This window comes from Mytilus trossulus, unplaced genomic scaffold, assembly GCF_036588685.1.
Source record: "Mytilus trossulus isolate FHL-02 unplaced genomic scaffold, PNRI_Mtr1.1.1.hap1 h1tg000122l__unscaffolded, whole genome shotgun sequence".
Taxonomy (NCBI): domain Eukaryota; kingdom Metazoa; phylum Mollusca; class Bivalvia; order Mytilida; family Mytilidae; genus Mytilus; species Mytilus trossulus.
The window spans coordinates 1,351,019-1,371,741 of record NW_026963298.1 but is presented as its reverse complement, the minus strand read 5'-3'; the positions used below and the strand labels follow the sequence as shown (position 1 = coordinate 1,371,741).

The following is a 20,723-nucleotide window of genomic DNA, read 5'->3' as shown; positions in this document are numbered from 1 at the left end:
CAATAGGCAGACAGAGCGTCTTTAATGACCTGACGACACTGTTTCCAATCTATTGTAGATGGAGGACGGTATTTCGGTCCTTTCTTTAGAAAAGTTATGACTTCACGGTCATCGACTATGTTGAGGTCTTCTGTGATAACATGACCATAGGGAACATATTTAAAACTAGATGTTTCGCAATCTCAAGTGTGTATGCATTTTATGAGCATGAGGGAAAAGTGTCTCCTATGTCTCTTGAGGCAAGAATCTAATATATTTTTATGCTGTTTTTATCTGATGTATAATATATTATGTATACTGTTAGATTGTGACACTGTTATAAACTAATTACTAATTACGTTTTTCATGGTTTTCTACGGTTTAAAATGGAATTTAGAATTAAATTATAAGACAAAAGTAAAATCACAAAAATACTGAACTTAGAGGAAAAATAATTCGGAAAGTCCATAATCACATGGCAAAATCAAATATCAAAACGCATCAAAAACGAATGGACAAAAACTGTCATAATCCTGACTTGGTACAGGCATTTTCAAATGTAAAAAATGACTGTAAAATTTTTCTGTCTATTCGAAATTACACACAAAAAACGTGGTGCACACTGTTAGATAACCCGCTACTAGCGTTTTTCAGGGTGCTCCAATTTTGTTATGTTATTTCTTCATAGACAGAACAAAAAATCCACAATTTTTTACTTTTGTTTTAGTTTTGAATTGATTAGTTTTGCAGAGACCATGGTTATTTCTATATCGGTAGTACACGCATTGTAGAATGTCAGCATCCTCTTACAGGATGTGTACTGATCGGATCCTTCATGTACAAGTTAGGAGAATAAGGATAGTTTCTGAAGCCCCGATGTAAAGTGTTGTGTCTTAATTTATTGATTTTGTTTATTTATCATATCAATTATTTTTACATTCGAACAGTTGTTTTATGTTATACAGGCTCTACTTACTGCTGCAAGTTGTGGTGACACGCAAACAATAAAGAGATTTTTAGAGGGAGGAGTAAATGTTAACTATCAAGACTATGTGAGTTACGCTAATAGTATACAAATACACGCTTCAATTGTTTGTTTGATTTTTGTAATTGATATTTTATGCAGTACTTCAAACCTCTTTCATATACAAATAAACAAACCTTTTTTTAGGTTATCACTGGCTATTCTCTATTCCTCAACCAGATAGCCATGAAAACTTATGACGTTCCCCTTCACATTACCACCACTCAGTATTATCGGCACTGCATAATTCTCAGACGTAATGCGACATGTCAGTGTTGCTATATTTTTTGCATTTATCTATAGCATTAAATATACGAATTTTGTTTTACATGCACACGTATATATATTGCGGTTTTTATCAAACGCAATCATAGGTTTGAACGTAGTTTTCTATTTTGACTCGTTTACATTTTTCGTTTGGGCTTGTATCATATTTTACCTCCGGTTTATATGATCCGTTCATCCTATATTGACTCTTAGAAGAGGGACGAAAGACACCAAAGGGACAGTCAAACTCGTAAATCTAAAACAAACTGACAACGCCATGGCTAAAAATGAAAAAGACAAACAGAAAAACAATAGTACACATGACACAACATAGAAAACTAAAGAATAAACAACACGCACCCCACCAAAAACTAGGGGTGATCTCAGGTGCTCCGGAAGGGTAAGCAGATCCTGCTCCACATGCGGCACCCGTCGTGTTGCTTATATGATTACAAATCCGGTAAATAGTCTAATTAGGTAGGTCAAATTCATGAAAGGGAAGGGGATTGTAGTTACGACGTAAGGAACATATCCGATATCATTTGTGAAACGGTTATTCCATAACGGTCAACCAACTCGTGATGGCGTCCGTAAAATTTACTGAGGGATGATTTCAACTTCACCATTTGGAACTCTTGGTTTAATAGCTTCCTTGTGAGCAGTAACCCTCTATGATAGGAAATACAAGCACGGGAATATCGTATCAATTGGGAGATATATACCCCGTATGCAGGTGCTGCTGGAATGTTGCTACTTAGAAATGGAAAGTTCACAATTGGAAAGCTGAAATCATCTCTTTTGTCGTAAAGTTTTGTCTTCAACCGACCCTCATTGTCAATTTCTAGATGTAAGTCAAGATATGAAGCCGACTTTACTGTATCTGTAGTATCCTTTATCTCCAATTCGATGGGATGGATGCGATCCACATAGTCACCAAATTTTGAATTGTTTAGTGAAAGAACGTCATCTATATAGCGGAAAGTAGAGTTAAAGGATATTGCTAACTTCTTATCTTTCTTCCTAAGAAGTTCCTGCATGAAGTCAGCCTCATAATAATAAAGAAACAAGTCAGCAAGTAGAGGGGCATAGTTTGTTCCCATTCGGATGCCGACAGTCTGTTGAAAAACACGTCCTCCGAACGTAACAAATATGTTGTCAATCAAGAAATCAAGCATCTTGATAATATCGGTTTCAGAGAATTTTTTGTTTGAATCAGAATGGTTCTTTACAAAGTATGATTTATCCCTCCCTAAGACAAGATACTTGTATCTACGTTGGCCATTCTTTTTTATGAAGCAAAGTAATACCAACTCTTTTAATTTGTCTTTTAGTTTGGAATGTGGAATACTTGTGTAAAGAGTAGAAAAGTCAAATGTTTTAATACTGTTACAAGATGAAAGAGAGTTAGATTGTATGAACTCTAAAAGATCTTTGGAATTTTTAAGTATCCACATCTGATTCACGCCACCTCTAGAATAGGCAGTTTCACAATAACTTTGAAGCCCGTCTTTGATTGCTGATTAAATGGATGTTAATAATTTAGAAAGGGGTTTCGTGGAGCACTTGGAAGACCCAGCAATATACCGTTGTTTGTAATGACACTTAGGTAGTTTAGGTATCCAATACAGTGATGGAAGATCCAGTTCTTCATCTTTGGTTGAAATACCAAAGGAACAAAGAACAGACCTATGATTATCCAGGATTTCCTCTTTGGTAAGTGTCGTGAGGGTATATGTTGGGTTTCCAAGTGAATTGTCTATACCTAATTCGTTTATCAAGCAATTAATGTAATGACTTTTACAGATAAAAACGATGTTATTTGGGGCTTTGTCTGCGGGGACACCAACATATTCATCATGGAGGTCAGATAGGTGTTTAGCAACATTTGGATTAAAATTCCGGAGTCTATCGAAAAATGAGGATACTTTTTTCTAAAAATGAGGGTACTTTGTATATGGCCTTCCAAATACTGTTTGATCCCTAACATCAATGAAGAGACATTTATTGTCGAAATCCGGATCTGGTGTACTAATAAAATATTGACAACATATGATTGTGGCCACAAGTTATTTTTTTGTATTAAATTTATATTAAGATCCATTTTGTTACATTTTGTGATCAATTTTATTTGGCAATGGCCAATGGCAGTCCGCAGGGTTAACGAACATCAATTGTTCGACTTGTTAGTCAAATGCGTTTTGTTTAAATATATATTTTCACTTGTTTGGTCTTTTGGAAAATGTTGTTTGTGCTGTTTTTAGACCTTTCTACAACGAAATTTGTTTTACATGCACACGTATAAAAATTGCGGTTTTTATCCAACACAATCAAAGGTTTGAACGTATTTTTCAGTTTAGACTCGTATATATATATATAGGCGTAAAAAATAAATTTTACATGTGCAGATGAATATATATATATAGTGTCTAAAAATAGCAACAGGCAACATTCAATATATCTAGATGTGGATCAGTTTGTAAAAAAACTGATGCAGTTACTAAATTAAATTATATAAGTGTCTACGAATGTAACTTTAACGCACTAATGAGTGTTATAAAATTAGTTGTTATATTTTATATATTATTCACGCAATATTCATATAAGCTTCATCGGGCGTGTGCATCTATCTAGGTAAAATCGGATGCATGACAAACAATATCTTTGTAGCTTGAGCTACACAAAATTAGTTTAAAAGTTTAACTTATTGATTGATGGTCTATATAAAACATATTTTTGCCGTTTATTGTAAATTACAATTTTAAATTTAAACAAATATAAAAAAGAAGATATGGTATGATTACCAATGAGACAACTATCCACAAAAGACCAAAATGACACAGACATTAACAACTATAGATCACCACACGGCCTTTAACAATGAGCAAAGCCGATACCGCATAGTCAGCTATAATAGTCCCCGATAAGACAATGTAAAAATAGTTGTTTTGGTTAAATAGAATGAAATTCATGAATTGTTCCTTTTGTTTTGGGTAAAAACTGTTTTTCATCCCTCTCATTAAGTCCATCAGGTTCAAGAGTATGAACTTATGCATCCAGAACCTTTCTCTTTGTTTTCTCCTTTCGGAGTCAAAATTTTGGTTTACCTCAATTATTTGAAAGGTGATATTATCAAAAGTATGTCCTGTTCTAAAGAGGTTTCTCGTAATTAGACATATATATACATATATCAAGTAATGCATGCCTTTTAAAGTCTTTTATGTAACACAGTGGGTTCGTGTATAGCCTTGTTATTCTGAAATAAAATAATTGGTTGCTACATTCTATTTCCAACTGATTATCGTTTAAATATATATCACATGGACTTGAAAGTAGAAAATTCAAAGAAAACGTTTGGGTACAGCCTTTCATTGTGTTTCAATTTGTATGATGATGATTTTTATTATACGGATTTTAATGTTTTAGACTTATTAACATCATATTTTACTGGAATGTAATGTACTACAATGTATTGATAATTTCTTATTCAAATTTGATTGACTTGAACTAGTGCGACAATGTGTTATTTTATTCAATTTGTTATCATTAGTTGCTTTCTTCATCATTCAATGCCATTTTTAAACGTATGTTTTTATATTCAGAATGGCGAAACTGCACTTCACAATGCTGCACGGATCAGAAACACAGACATCATCAAATTGCTAATTGATGCTGGTATTGATAGCATTGCCCAGAACAAGGTAATGTTGTTATTTGCGTGTCCCTGATAAAGGAACATTTTGTAGAATGCAAGACAATAAAAACAAAGTGTCCGCTTAATTCACTAATGTTATGACATAAAGTATCAATACAAAAGTGGGGCAACACATACTAAACATGCTAAAGGGTCATTCAAACTCATAGATCGAAAATCAATTGACAACGTCATGGCTTGAAAAAAAAGACAAACAGACAATTAGTAGAACACATCACAAAACATAGAAAACTAAAGACTAAGTAGCACGAACCCCACAAAAAGTGTAAGTGATCTCAGGGTTAAGGGTAAACAGATCTTGTTTCAGATGTGGCACCTATTGGTTGCTCATGTTATTATAAACCCGGTAAATAGTATAATATTATAATCTGATATCGGGTACCAGTTTGACTTTAAGTTTAGGGTGAGTTAATGCTGTTTTACTCCCATTAATGTAATAGATTGATTCCTGATTAATTTCATATTATGTTAATATTGGTATTTTGTTGTCTATCCAGTATGGTTACACTGCTCTGCACATTGCTGTAATGAACGGAAATACAGATATCGTCAAATTGCTGATCGATGCTGGTCCCAATATACAAAATCAGGTCAGTGGATTATACGTTAAACTTACAGTTATATTGAATTATGTACAATAACAAACATAAAGTTTACTGCATCAATATATATGCTGTGTGGTTGTTTTAAACAAATTATCTTTATTTTTCAAAACAAACACTGTAGAAAGTAAAAAATGAAGAAAAAAAAACATTGTTGATTGAAAACTGATCCTAAGGTTGAGGAGACAATATATCTAGAGAACACTAGGTTATATTGTAACAATTCTAGTGATGAAGCTTACAATCAATGACATTTCAAATGTGTTGAGCTTCTAGTGCAATTCTTTATTTATAATCATTTTAAAACCTGACTGCACAGTATTGTTTAAAAAATTGAATCATTTTGAAAGACATGATTGGGTTTTTTTCGGATTTGCTCAGCGTTTTAAAATTCAGTGATTTTTTCACATATTTTGAATTTCCATTTCTAAGTAGCAATATTACAGCAGCACCTACATACGGGGTATACATCTCCCAATTGACACGATATTCCCGTGCTTGCATTTCCTATCATGAATTTCTTGATAGAGGGTTTCTGCTCACAAGGAAGCTATTAAATCAAGAGTTACAAATGATGAAGTTGAAATCATCCCTTCGTACATTTTATGGACACCATCACGAGTTGGTTGACCGTTATGGAATAACGTTTCACAAATGATATCGGATATGTTCCTTACGTCTTACTACAATCCCCTGCCCTTTCATGGATATGACCTACCGAATCAGACTATTTACCGGATTTTTTATCATATAATCAACACGATGGGTGCCAAATATGAAGCAGGATCTTCTTACCCTTCCGGAACACCTGATATCTCCCCTAGTTTTTGGTGAGGTTCGTGTTGTTTTTCTTTAGTTTTATATGTTGTGTCATGTGTACTGTTGTTTGTCCGTTTGTATTTTTCAATTTAGCCATGGCGTTGTCAGTTTATTTTAGATTTATGAGTTTTACTGTCCCTTTGGTATGATTCGTCTATCTTGAAGTAGAGTTTGTTTTCAATTATGTTCATGATTCGATACGAGATCTTTCACGGAGCAATCGCTAAGCTTGACCATTGTTAGATATTCTTTCACAATCTATTATCTCGTTCAACTGAATGACACTTGTGTGATATACTAACTGCGAACACCTGTTTTGTTTCGCATAACTCCCAAGTACAACTTTGGTTTTCTTTACAGAAGACCCGTATATTGATAAAACCATATCCTTAGCATGTACTAGTAGAGTTCCCAAATTATGTTTTTATGGAATAAAACATACATGTACAGTACGTTAACAAAACACAATATCTATGAATATTATCTATCTCCCTATATGAGGCGTGGTTTGTGAACAGTTTTACTAGTGCAGGTTGCATTGTAATTGCGTTAAACTGACATGAAACAGGTTAATAATTGATCGATTTAAACACCACCTTTCAATAAAGATTGGTATCCGGGTTGATATTTCTATAAGTTTTATAAATTTCATAAATACATACAACAAAAACATAAAACATAACCAATATTCAACTTACTTGTACTGAAAATTTAAATCTAATACAAATTATATGAGAGCACACTGATAAAAGTACTCGAAACTTCTGAAATTGCACTGTTTTTGTAATTTAACATAACATTTGATATGGTTTACATAAAATAACAGAAAACACGATTGCATCGAGTGAGCAACAAAACTACATATTGGCGTTGGTTATGTTTTGTTAGTCAACGTTGACCGAACATCTTTTCGTTACTAATTAATATGTCGGACTTAACATTTTAAATATAAATACTGTTGCTTTGTCATCAATGTGTTTGTATTCACATAGATAAGGTATTCATGTATCTGTAATATGTGAGTTTGTTTTGTTAACAGAGACAAAAGATACATAAACAACACGTCAGTTATGTATTTTTGTTTGGTGTTTTTTCTCCAATCTGATGATTGAAGCCTTTTTGAATTTATTAGTATGTTCATATACTGTGCTGTTAAACAACTGTCCCACGTTAAGGGAGGTTGAGAGCATATAAATACGTTTAATCCCGCCAAGTGTTTTATGGTTTTCATTGTTGAAGGCCTTACGATTTCTTTTAATGGTTACTTCCACTTCATTTAAACGAAGGTGGATAGGGGTCTCGATGTCAATCAGACCAAATATCCTTGTATACTCTTCTGTGAAATAACAATATCAATGTCACCATTGGGTCCTCATCACAGCAAGACAAACTCCCGCAGCTGTAGTCGGGCTTTAGCTGATCCCTTAACAATAATCAATCTATGCATATTCATTAAGCTCAAATGCATCCATGCACCATGCAATATGAACTAATGACAAATTCGTATAAAACTCTGATATCGGGTACCAATTCTACTTTACGCTAAGTGCCAGTCTATGCTGTTTTACTTCCATTAGTCCAATAGGTTGCTTCCTGTTTTATGTCCTATTATGTTAAAACTGTATTTTCTTTTATCCAGTATGGTAACACTGCACTTGTCGTTGCTGTAATTTACGGAAACACAGAAAGCGCTAAGTTGATGATTGATGGTGGCATTGATCTCAATATAAAGAATCAGGTCAGTAACTTACAATCATATTGAATTATCCGCTATACCAAAACATTCATTTACTGCATCACATGTGATTTCAAACTAGACCCAATATGCTTTCTAGTGTGTGTGTGGATACTCTTTACTAAAGTAAAGTTGCAAAATTAGTGAAAAGTGACAAATTAGAATCTTCCATAACAAACACTGAAGAATGCAGAACATTGGAAATTGAAACAAATTTTCCTATTGTTGTGGTCACAAAATATCGAGAAAAACACAAGGGCAAATTAAAACAGTTCTAGTGGTGAGGCTTACAATCAACGACAATTTAAATGTAATGAGATAATATAATATGACATAAACATAAAACATAAACAATATTTTACTGACATGTACTGAAAATTTAAACCAAATAAAAATCATATGAGAGCACACTGATATAAATACTCGAAACTACTGAAATTGCACTGTTTTTTGTAATCTAATACAAAATATGATATGTTTTACATAGAATAACAGAAAACACGATTGCATAGAGTGAGCAACAAAAATAAAGGTACACCTTTAAGTATCAATTTTATCGAAACTATTAAAAAAAATTCAAAGAATATATTTTATTTTAAAAATAGTCAGAGCATTGTAGCCATATGTCTACGACGTAGGTTGAATTATACTATTGTTTTGAAAACTTTAAAGACTAGGGACATTTAGAAATAGACAGACTGACAACTGTAAATGTTTCTTCATCAAACACAAAGATGTGCACATCTTTTATTAGATCAGTTTGAATCATTACCGGTCAATAAAGTCTAGAACAATAATAAAAGAAGTAGACATAACGAAATATTCCCTGTAACATTTACTAACAATAAGACAATACAAAATATGACAAGACATGCACTGTCTATATAACATGTTTGAAACGTTATGACTATTTATCAATAAACGTTTACAATTTCTATCATTTAATGATCTTTTTTATGACCAATGGTGTCTGGCATTTGTCTCTGTTTTTTCCATGTTGTCAACCCGGCAACTCATTGCTTAATATGTTCTGATGGTTCTGTGAATATTGAATATTTAATACATATCAATGATAGAACACGTTTGTATTTATTTTATTTTATTGAGGTTGTTTTGTATTCATACTGGTACAATTACCAAATTATGTCTTTTTGAAGAGATCCAGCACATAAAGAAAACACTAATACTATACATCTCCCCATAAACAGCGTGGTTTGTGAAACATATGTATGTACAACGTGCAAGTATAGTGTATCTCATTTTACTAATAACAATAAAGTGGGATGTCTTTGTTTCATGCATGTATGTACATAAGGTAAAACAATGCTCATAGCGCATTTAACATTTTGAAATACAATTAATAAAAGATATAAATCACTGCCCAGTTAATCAGCATGAAACAAGTATTTAAGTTAGTTGATAATTTGGGAAGAAATTAATTATATTTCCTTAATATGAGGGTAGTTATGTTTTTCCTGTTTGAATTGCTTTGAGAATCAGATAGAATATTATACAATCTTATCTCGGATACGTATAATCCGTGTTCAGATCTAGTAGGCCGATCTAATGAATGTCATACAAAACCATGAAGGAATATTTCAGAAAATGGTATGGGAAAGTCCCTTTTGATATCAACACTCGACTAAAATTAAATGGTATTTTGAAAACTTGTTACTAGGGCATGTTGCCTTATAATCAGGGTAAAAACTTGCATGAAACCGGCCATTATTGTATGCCTTTAAAAACCTTTCAATGAAGCTTTGTTTCTGGGTTTGTAATTCTTTTGGATTTATAAATGTCATGAAGGTTTGAATATTAACTTAAAATAAAACTTTAAAAAGACAAAATCTGAAAGATAATGCCACGAACGAAATGTAGGTTTGCAATGTTTCTCTTCCGCAACTGTATTTTCATATTTGTACCAAACAGCCAAATACATATATGAAAAAAATAATACATGAAATGCACAAAATTAAATATGACTATTGTTAAGCATGGACCAGACAGAGAAAGACACGAATAATAGCTAACAAAAGGTACCATGTATGACAGTTGCTATCTTATCGTTTGATGTGTTTGTGCTTTTGTTTTTTGAATTTTCCTCGGAGTTCAATAATTTTGTGAGTTTACTTTTTACTAGATACGCTTTTTAATTCCTGGCAGTTGAAACATCCTTAACTTGTTATTAATACATTCAGAGTTACTAATCCCCATTACTAATAATCACCAGGTTTGCTTAAGATTTGAATCCTTTGTATATCAGCATCACACGGATGCACACACGACAATTAACTAACAATATTATGTATTATTTCCAAAGGGATTCTGGTCTTTTTTTTATTGATGTGTGTCTGCTTTGTATCGCTCTAGTGAAATGGTCCCTTTTCAACGGATGTGAAACACTTCAATCTTATGTTGTGCTGCAACACAACCAGCGTTTCCCCTGGGTCAATTATTTGATTTTTTTCGCCACCTCTTTCGCCAACACAATACATGTTTCGCCACTTTTTTACATTTTTTTGCCAAGTAACCCAAATCTATGTTTCTTTTAAAATCCCCCCCCCCCTCAATATGATGAGTTTGCCTAATTGCTGTCTATGATTATTCTCTCAAACTTGTATTAGAGTCAACATTGTAATGACTCGACAAATACTAAACATTAAACTGAAAAAAAGGGCTTGATAATATTTTGAACAACTTTAAAAGAAGGGGACCACGTTCCTTTAAAATAAAGAAGATACATGTCCTGGAATATAGAAAAATCCTCGATACCTAAAAGATGTACAGTTCTATGGGAAAGTTTCTTTTAAAATAAAAACATGTGCCCTTTTGTACTAAGACGTGGTTTTTACAACAAAACATTTTTTTTTCTCACTTGAAAATGATCCCTGAAGGTGTAGTCATTACATTGAAGGGTTACTATCATTCGAGGGGTAGTTCCCAACCTGTTGTATAGATTCCCCCATAACACGACGGGTTAGACCATGGTAAACATGTAAAACTATGCTTGGAACACGTGTGTCACTGAATAGACTTTTAAGTACCCACTCAAATTAATTATCGATATCAACGTTAAATAATTAAGTTTTATATCGGAGACCTTTCTTGCTTTTGTACATTTTTCGTCATAACAACAGTTTTCTTTTCTGGACTATCATTTAAAGAAGGACAGGAGTCGTCAAAATTTTGCGTCGCCAATTGGTAAATAAATCCTTTATTTGACATATGACGGGCGCTATTTAACCATATCATTTTGTCATATAATACAATCAACACCTTTATTAATTAGTCCTTTGATGTCGATAGCTATGAAATCAGCTGATTATTGATTTTCTGTCAAAATCTTAACGAGTTTAAGGTGAATTCCGAGTATTGTCTGATCAGGTAAAGTCCGAAAACCCGAAAAAAGTAAATAAACAAGATGGTTGAAAATAAATCGTTATATATATTTCTTTCGCCAAATTCTTTCGCCAATGACGAATTTTGGTCGCCACGATTATTATTTTTTCGCAAATTGCGAAAATGACGACCGCCAGCGGAAACCCTGAACACAACTATACAAGGTTAAAGGTAGAATTAAGCGTTAACGAACATATTCACCGCGCTTAATTATGTATGTCCTACAGCAGGGTTCTGTATATCATTGTTTGTCGTTGGTTCATGTCTGTCATATTAGTTTTTCGTAACTTGTTTTGTTATGAAATAGGTTGTTAGTTGTCCCGGTCATTTATATCCGACAATACGTTATATGTTTATCACATTGTTGAAAGCCTATGGTTTCTTATCTTCTGTGGCTTCTGTACTATAATTTGTCTGTTTGTCTTTTTGATTTTAGCCATGGCGTTGTCATTGTATTTTCTATCTATGAGTTTGACTCTTCTTCTGGTATATTTCTTCCCTCTTTTATTATTACGTACATCCACTTCATTTGAATTTTGACGGATCGTCTGGTTTGTATCATAGATAACAGAGTAGAAAACTATTATTTTCTCGTTTTTAAATTCAAGAGTGGTAAAAACTTGTTAATATTTCTAAAGGAACTACCTACTTCACAACTTTATTTCAATAAACAAAATTAGAAGCATACATTTATATATAAGTGACCGTGACGAAGATAAAATATCTTATTAAAACTTATCATTTGTTCTAAAATTAGACTTTAAAATTCATATCACAATGAAACGGAAAAAACCAACAGACAGTGCGTTTGTACATGTGTTTGGATATGCATGTATTTTTTTAACTATTGTTTACTATAGTACAGAGTTTAGTGGTGCTTGTTAAAATGATATAAACATACATTGAAGACATTTGAGGCACTTAACAGTCTGGTTGATTGGTTCTGATATTTTCAATAGACTGGCATAGTTCGAATTATCCAGTAATCGAACAGACGGGGGTAACTTGCTCATCATTATTAAACTTCCTAAACAAATTAGTGAATGGACACTCAGCTCTGGATCAGCACCCATATGTATCTTTGATCAAAATACAGAACACATTATAATTTATGTACCGTATTGTAAGTTTGGTATCCCTATGGTACATATATAAGCTTTAATGGATACAATGTAAACTGTCTGTGCATAATCCAACAAGTTTCCGAAAAATATTCGTACTAAAAATTTGTCCAGTTCTTAATGGATAATGTATGCTAGGTCCCGCATTACACCAATAGGTATGATAAAGTGTCTTTCTATTTTGACATCACTTTTGGTCATGGATCCGTTTTTTTTCATTAATATAATAATGTATAGAAATTAATCAGTCTCTGTATCAGTCCATTGTGTTAATTGATCAACATTTTCGTCATCGTCTTCGTCTTTATTTTGCATGTTATGGTAGTCATCATTGAAAGTAGTTCATGTTATTCAAAATACTAAATACACATTGTTTTTGTTTATGCTTGGTATATTGGGCCTCCGCCCCTAGATGTGTCAGTTCTTCATGAACATGTTTCGGAACATTTTATTGTGAAAAAAAAGCAGACGACAGTTTACATATTTTGGCATTTATCAGAAATTTAATAGAAAATAAGCTGACAATATATTGTATTCCCTTGTTCTTAATTAGCGCCATATTGTACAGAACCGATCATATTTAAAATGAAAAATTATAAGAACAATTGATACGTGTGTCTAGATAACGAACCCCACATATGCTGTTATGTTACAGTAAATTAATATCCTTCGGTTTAATATGACTGTTACATATCATAAGTTGTTATATGCACTTGATAGTAGGTAAGAATATCGAGGCCATTGTGTATGTACACATGTACACATATGTCTACAACTATGCTGCATAAATATTTGAAGTAATATTCGGTATTTCTAAAATGATAAAATTTGAACGATTCAATTATGCCATCCATGGTACAGGTAAATCATGTAAAATATACCTGTTGTATTATTCACCTGGTGCTAAGTTTAAAACATATTTCTATTAGATTAGACATTAAAACATTGTTGTATCGTCATTCAATTGTTTTACCCGTTCTTTATTTCATTGATTGAACTATCATTTACCTTTAAGAAACCATTATGTTACCTTTCGCAGACCAATGTTTCTTTAAAATAACCGTCCTCTTTATTAAAAATATTTGACAGCTAAAGGTAGCACAACTGATTCTTACAGGTCAATGATAGGTAAATCACTGAAATAAAAAAAACAATATTAATTACCCCAATTGTTTTCAAAAAACAAAAAGACAACCAAAGAACAAAAGACAAATATTTTTTTTTATTGAAGTCACTTAACAATACAATAATTTGTCACTCATCAAAACGGTATCTTGAGTAAAAAAATATGCTTGAATGTACCAGACTAGACCTGTGAACAGGTCTGCTTGACCAGATCAAACCTTAGAACATGTCTGCATGACCTGACCGGACCAATCCAGACCTGTGGACAAGTTTGCTGTTATTTAACAGAGAATTCCTGTCAGTCTTGGGGACAGGTCTGCTTTTTAATCGATATTTGGATAATCTTCACCACGTTGATCCATACAATAAAAGCAGTCCTGTTTAAAAGTTAACTTTGCATTATATTAACTTTATCTTTGTTGTTTACAATTTTTCAACATCAGCAGCACGGTTAATTTTAAATAGAAAAAAATGTCAGTATAGAATCAATATTATGTTAAATTTTCAGTTGCCCCAAAACAGAACTGTCAACATTCATTCATTTATTATCTGCGTTGAAGACCCATTTGTGGCCGTCAGCTGTTATCTGCTCTTTCGTCCAGTTTGTGTCTCTTTGACATATTCCCCATTTCCATTGTAATTGTAATAACAAAAAGTACTCACCAGTTGAAATATACATTTAATTGATGCTACAATCATGACCATTGCAGATTAGTTTTATTCTACAATTAAAAAAAAGTAAAATTAGAAAATTGCATGGTTAACTATAACACATATTAAGTTATCTGAATTGGAATTGCATTTAAATAACAATATCAATGTCACCATTAGGTCCTCAACACAGCTAGCAAACTCCCGCAGCTGGAGTCGGGCTTTAGCTGATTACTAAACACTAATCAATCTGTGTATATTCATTAAGCTTAAATGCATCCATGCACAATGCAATATTAACTAATGACAAATAAATGATTGATTCGTATAAAACTCTGATATCGGGTACCAGTTTTACTTTACGCTAATTGCCAGTCTATGCTGTTTTACTTCCTTTACTTCAATAGGTTGCTTCCTGTTTTATTTCATATTATGTTAATATATAGTAATATTTTTTTATATCCAGTTTGATAGAAGAACTGCACTTCAAATTGCTGTAGATCACAGATACACAGAAATCGTCAAGTTGCTGATTGATGGTGGCATTGATCTCAATATAACGAGTAGGGTCAGTGGATTATAAGTTAAATTTTAAAGACAAGGGAGGAATGTGTCGACTGATAAATTTAGAAATAGACATACTGCCGATTGTAAATTTTGATTCAAGAAACGATAAAAAAAAGATGCGCAATTATTTTATAAATCAGTTTAAATCCTTATTGGTAAACAAAGTCTAGAACAAAACTAAAGGAGGAAATGTTTACATCCACTTCATTTAAATGTAGGTGGATAGGGGTCTCGATGTCAATCAAACCGAATCTCCTTTTATACTGTACTGTGAAATAACAATATAAATGTCATCATTGGGTCCTCAACATAGCGAGAAAAACTCCCGCAGCTGTAGTCGGGCTTTAGCTGATCCCTAAACCATTATCAATCTATGTATATCCATTGAGCATAAATGCAACTATGCACCATGCAATATTAACTAATGACGAATTCGTAAAAAAAACTCTGATGTCGGATACCAGTTTTACTTTACGCTAAGTGCCAGTCTATGCTGTTTTACTTTCTTGAGTCCAATAGGTTGCTTCCTGTTTTATTTCAGATTATGTTAAAATTGTATTTTTTTTCAATCCAGTATGATAACACTGCACTCCACATTGCTGTAGAACATGGATACACAGAAATTGTCAGATTGCTGATTGATGGTGGCATTGATCCCAATACCAAGAATGAGGTCAGTGGATTATAAGTTAAACTTACAATCATATTGAATTATAGTCAATACCAAAACATTTATTTACTGCATCGTATGGTATGTCAAACTAGACGCAATTAGCTTTTTATTGTGTGCGTGTGGATACTGTGGCAGGATCTGCTTATCCTTTCGGAGCACCTAAGATCACCCCTAGTTTGTGGTGGGGTTCGTATTGTTTATTCTTTGGTTTCCTATGTTGTGTCATGTGTACTATTGTTTTTCTGTTTGTCTTTTTCATTTTGTTAGCCATGGCGTTGTCAGTTTGTTTTAGATTTATGAGTTTGACTGTCATTTTGGTATTCTTCGTCCCTCTTTTAGTAAACTAAGATTGCAATATTAGTGAAAAGTAACAAATAAGAATCTTCCATAACAAACATTGTAGAATGCAGAACATTGGAAAAGATTGTTGACTTAAGTTTGTGGTCACACTTTATCGAGGAATATATATCTCTTAATTAATAGTTCCGGGTTTGTTATACCTATATGATATCCTTGAAATAATATTGATAAGGCTGCTACTCATACGGACACTTTTAAACCAAAAGATCTTAATTGAGAAGTTGAAATATAGTAAATTTTACAGACGCTATCGCCAGTTAATATCGGATAGATTCCTTAACTCCAATCACTTCCATTTCGCCACAAATGTGACCTACCAAATAAGACTATTTACCGCGTTTGCAATAAAATGAACAACACGACGGGTGATACATGGGAGCATGATCTGCTAACCCTGCGGAGCACCTGAGATCACCCCCAATGTTGGCTAAGGTTTGTTTTGCTTTGTTTTTAGTTTTTAAGTTGTGTCTTGTGTACTACTAATTGTCTGTTTGTCTTTTTATTCTATAGCCATGGGGTTGTCAGTTTATTTTCGATCTATGAATTTGACTGTCCCTCTGGTGTCTTTCGCCCCTCTTTCACAAAGAGATCAATGACTTCTCAAATGTGCTACTACAAAGTATTTGATTTTGTTCTTTATATAATCGCTGTTGACCAATATATCCATTATCAAATCAAATGCAATACATGTTTTTTTTCTGTCGCGAAAACAACTCGAACTAATGCAGCTGCAGGTAAAAAAAGATAGTTACCGGACTATTAAATAAACTTTATTTGTGTTCAAGTGTGATACCATGACTTCCTCTTACAGTTACCCTGTACAAAAACTTAGAATGAAATATTCAAATTAAAGCAACATAGATACGTGTTTATATAGGGACATTACTTGTCTTAACTTAATGGATATATACTAACAGTTATCATCAATGTGTTAAAATACCATAATAATTTAATATCACACATGGATAATATACTCGTTGCAAATGCATGATTTTAACTAAAGCATAGTTATTCACTTTGATATTTGATGTTTTCTACCTTCAAGGATGGACATACTGCGTTGCATATAGCTGCCAAACAAGATGACCAGGCGATAGCTTCTCTTTTGTTAGACAACGAATGTGATCCAAACATACGAAATAAGCACGTAAGTACAAGTACAAGTACATTTGTGTTTTCTTAAACATAAGTTTCTGTTATTAATAATTATATATACTAAGTAAAACAGGTAGTGTAATTCTGCTTGGATCAATCGATGTATTCATATATTGTGTTGACATAGTTTGTGATCCATATAAGCTGCAGATCTACCTAACAATAACAGAACGAATCTCATATATCGTTCTAACATTTAAGATTGTTACAAGTAGCACAATGTATTGGTTGAAATAATAAATTCAACATGATACGACGTTAAATCGGACCTCCTGCTGATAGAGTTATGAAATGCGTTGATGTTGTATGAAACTTATCAGTCACCGTTATGATAATGATTGTAATCAAACCATTATTCTTAAAGAAAAAAAAAAATTGTAAAATTGGAAGTATGTGTTGTATAAATAAGACTTTTAGAAACCTGTTACCAGAGATTTATTCTAGAAATATTGGTATGATTTAGATTGCAACAATCAATTTTGCATAGCCTTTCTGAACTGTATCAATATTGAAGTTTTCTTTTCAAGCAAATATGTCTCTTTTTTAAATTTTTTTCGTTTTTAAACAGTCAATACATTAGAGTAAAACACACAATTGAAGATTAATATGATGAAGGCGCTACCTTAGATGCCAGCTATAATTACTATGCCAAAAATTAAAAAAAATTATTCTATGTCCCTACATATTTTTTGTTCAAATCTGAAAAAGGCTGTTTTTTTCAAGTGGCACAATACTATAAATATGTATTTTAATTTCTTCAAATCAAGTCACACCTCAATTCAAATAGCAAAAAGTACCTACAAAATAAGCATGCAGATTGTATAACATTTGAAAGCTTTTGTGAAGTTGGAAACTGTTCAGATGGGTCATTTAGAAAAACTTATCTATTTTTCTAGCCAGTCCAATTCAATATCCTAAAAAAAGGGAGATAAATGATGATATTCCAACAAACCACCACAACAGGTCGAATAATTGTGGAGGGGTCTGTTGACATTCTTAGGACCCATTGTTATTGTAGACTCGTGTGGATTAAACTGCACCTTAGATTTGCTACCTCCAAAGACTTAAAGATGCCAGGCAATGCCCTCATTATAATCTATAGTTGATTTGTAAAATACAATTTCTAAAGCATATTGTATTTATTAACATATAAAATCACAAATGCTGATAACATAAATTTTTATAATTGATAGAAACAAATCAATAATATCATTGCAAATTTTGTATTACACATACAATTTATCTGTATTTCCTGCTAAGTTTATAACAAGATATATACACACAAACACAGACGCTTGTAACCAAATGCAAAGGTAGGGGGAGTCCCTGGTGGTTACCCCACTCCTCTTGTTGAAAACCTGTAAACGGTTGAGGTCCTCACCCCTCAACCATAAACATTCTTGTATGGGACAATAAAACAAATCAAATGAAATTTAGGGGGAGTCACACCCATCCCACTGTTTGCGGACTTGTAAACGGTTTTGATCTTTACCCCTAAACAATACATAGTATTAATTTATGGGATATTAAAACAAATCGAATGAAATGTAGGGGTAATCCACAGGGTAACACCCTACTCCCATATGTTTGAGAACTTAAAACGGTTGAGATCCCACTCCTAAACCATATATATGCTTGTATTGGAAAATAAAACAAACCAGATGAAATATACAAATGTATAGTCCCTCTGGGTTAATGCACCCCCTACTGTTTGAGAACTTGTTAACAGTTATGTTCACCCAACCCAAAACTAATGTATCATTGTATTGGACAAACAACAAACAGATGAAATATCTTGAGTGTCCCTCTGGGTTATAGTACCCCCACCAGTCTAAGAATTTGTAAACAGTTAAGTTCCCCAACCCGAAACGAATATAAATACAAAATTATTGTATTGCACAATAAAACAAACAAATATTATAAAAGGGGTAGTCCTTAAGGTTCACCACACCCCTTCATGTTTGGAAACTTGTAGACAGTCGAGATCCCCATCCCTAAACCTTACACATTATTGTATGGGATAATAAAACAAATCAAATGAAATATAAAAGTCCACAGGGGTCAGCCCAACCTCTCGTAATTGGAACCCCCTTTTTGCCGATCAATGAATTTGAATGGAGACATATAGTAGTTGGACCCCCTTTTAAATGACTGGATCTGCCCTGTATTGTCCATGCTATTCTGATCTTAGTTTTTATTCACAAATACATGTATATTGGCATGGCTGGTGCTGTTTCAAGTTGTCTTTTTTTTCGGTTCCGTGAGAAGTATTTGTTTAACATTTTCAGTCACTAAAGTGTTAGAATTCGTATTTAGACGTAACACATAAATAGTGACCAAAAAGGTACTGCTTTCACATGAGAGAAGCTAGAAAAAAATTCAAATTTATACATTTTCAATATGTTTGTAGGACTTATCATCATATGAAATTAAGGATATATATGTAGTTAGAGGTTTCTGCTAAATAGAAATATATGGATTCACCTGATACCTGTTTTCCAATTAGTCCATATTGAAGTCTAAAGGATCCAAAACTGAAATATGATTGATTTCAACTGACATAATACAATTGGTGTTTTTTATATGCTAAATATAAATCTGTGGTCGAATCAGGCTATGCGTGGCGAAACATTTTATTGTCTTTAGTGTTGTACTTTTTTTTTTGCTTTGGTCATAAAAATAAATTTGTAGTTCTGTTGTGAAGTTGCTAACACGAGAATACCCAAATTGCACCTAAATTGTCAGTTTTTTACCAACTTTTTTTATGTACTAAACAAAAGTTTATTCTGTGCTTATTTTGTAGACTTTCCTTGTTTGCAATATAGTTACACTAAATTAATTTTGAATCCAGGTTGAGTCCTTGAAAAATAGGTTCGAAATTGCATCCAAACAATCCATGATATTGTAATGGGGTCAGTACCGAAATTTCATACAGCATTACAGGTATGGCTAATTTCAAATCCTTAACACTATTAACAGACATTTTGTTCTATTTTTTCAAATATTTTGAAAAATTTGACATTATATAACCATAACTGTGTATTGTTAAATAGGTTGAAATGTGAACCTGATAGTGATATAGTGATAAAGTACTTGGTAAAAATCTTTTGATCTGACAGGTTTAAACTGATGCATGAAATATGGAGGCGACTAGTCTGCTGCAGTTTGAATTTTAGGATGTACCCCCACACACTTCCAAGTAACATTCCCTGTATATACCTATCAAATAATATTAACGGTACCAATTTTCTTGTACCAGATGCGCATTTCGACAATACATGTCTCTTCTGTGATGTTCGTAGCCAAAATATTTGAAATCCAAAGCTTATATAAAAGATGAAAGGATCAGAGCTTTGTAGGAGGGAGATACATACCTTAAATTATAATAATTTCTAATATTTTGTAAAAGAAAATTTTAATAGCACAAAAAATCCGTATTTTCGCTACTGGGTTGGTGATACCCTCGAGTCAAAGTCATGGTATTCTCATGGGTTATCATAATAACTCCATCTTCCCATAAAATCCAATTTTGGA

At 32.8% G+C, this 20,723-nt stretch overlaps 1 protein-coding gene across 1 annotated transcript in view; it reads left to right on the top strand.

Annotated features, from left to right (window-relative positions):
• Positions 1-20,254, top strand: part of LOC134700081 (ankyrin repeat domain-containing protein 6-like) — a 45,816-nt gene extending 25,562 nt beyond the window's left edge. The window contains exons 3-10 of the mRNA XM_063561452.1: positions 945-1,031; positions 4,870-4,968; positions 5,480-5,572; positions 8,043-8,141; positions 14,901-15,002; positions 15,576-15,674; positions 17,080-17,181; positions 20,243-20,254. Coding sequence (XP_063417522.1) covers positions 945-1,031; positions 4,870-4,968; positions 5,480-5,572; positions 8,043-8,141; positions 14,901-15,002; positions 15,576-15,674; positions 17,080-17,181; positions 20,243-20,254 — 693 coding nt within the window. The remainder of the gene's footprint in view (positions 1-944; positions 1,032-4,869; positions 4,969-5,479; positions 5,573-8,042; positions 8,142-14,900; positions 15,003-15,575; positions 15,675-17,079; positions 17,182-20,242) is intronic.
• The last annotated feature ends 469 nt before the right edge of the window (positions 20,255-20,723 follow it).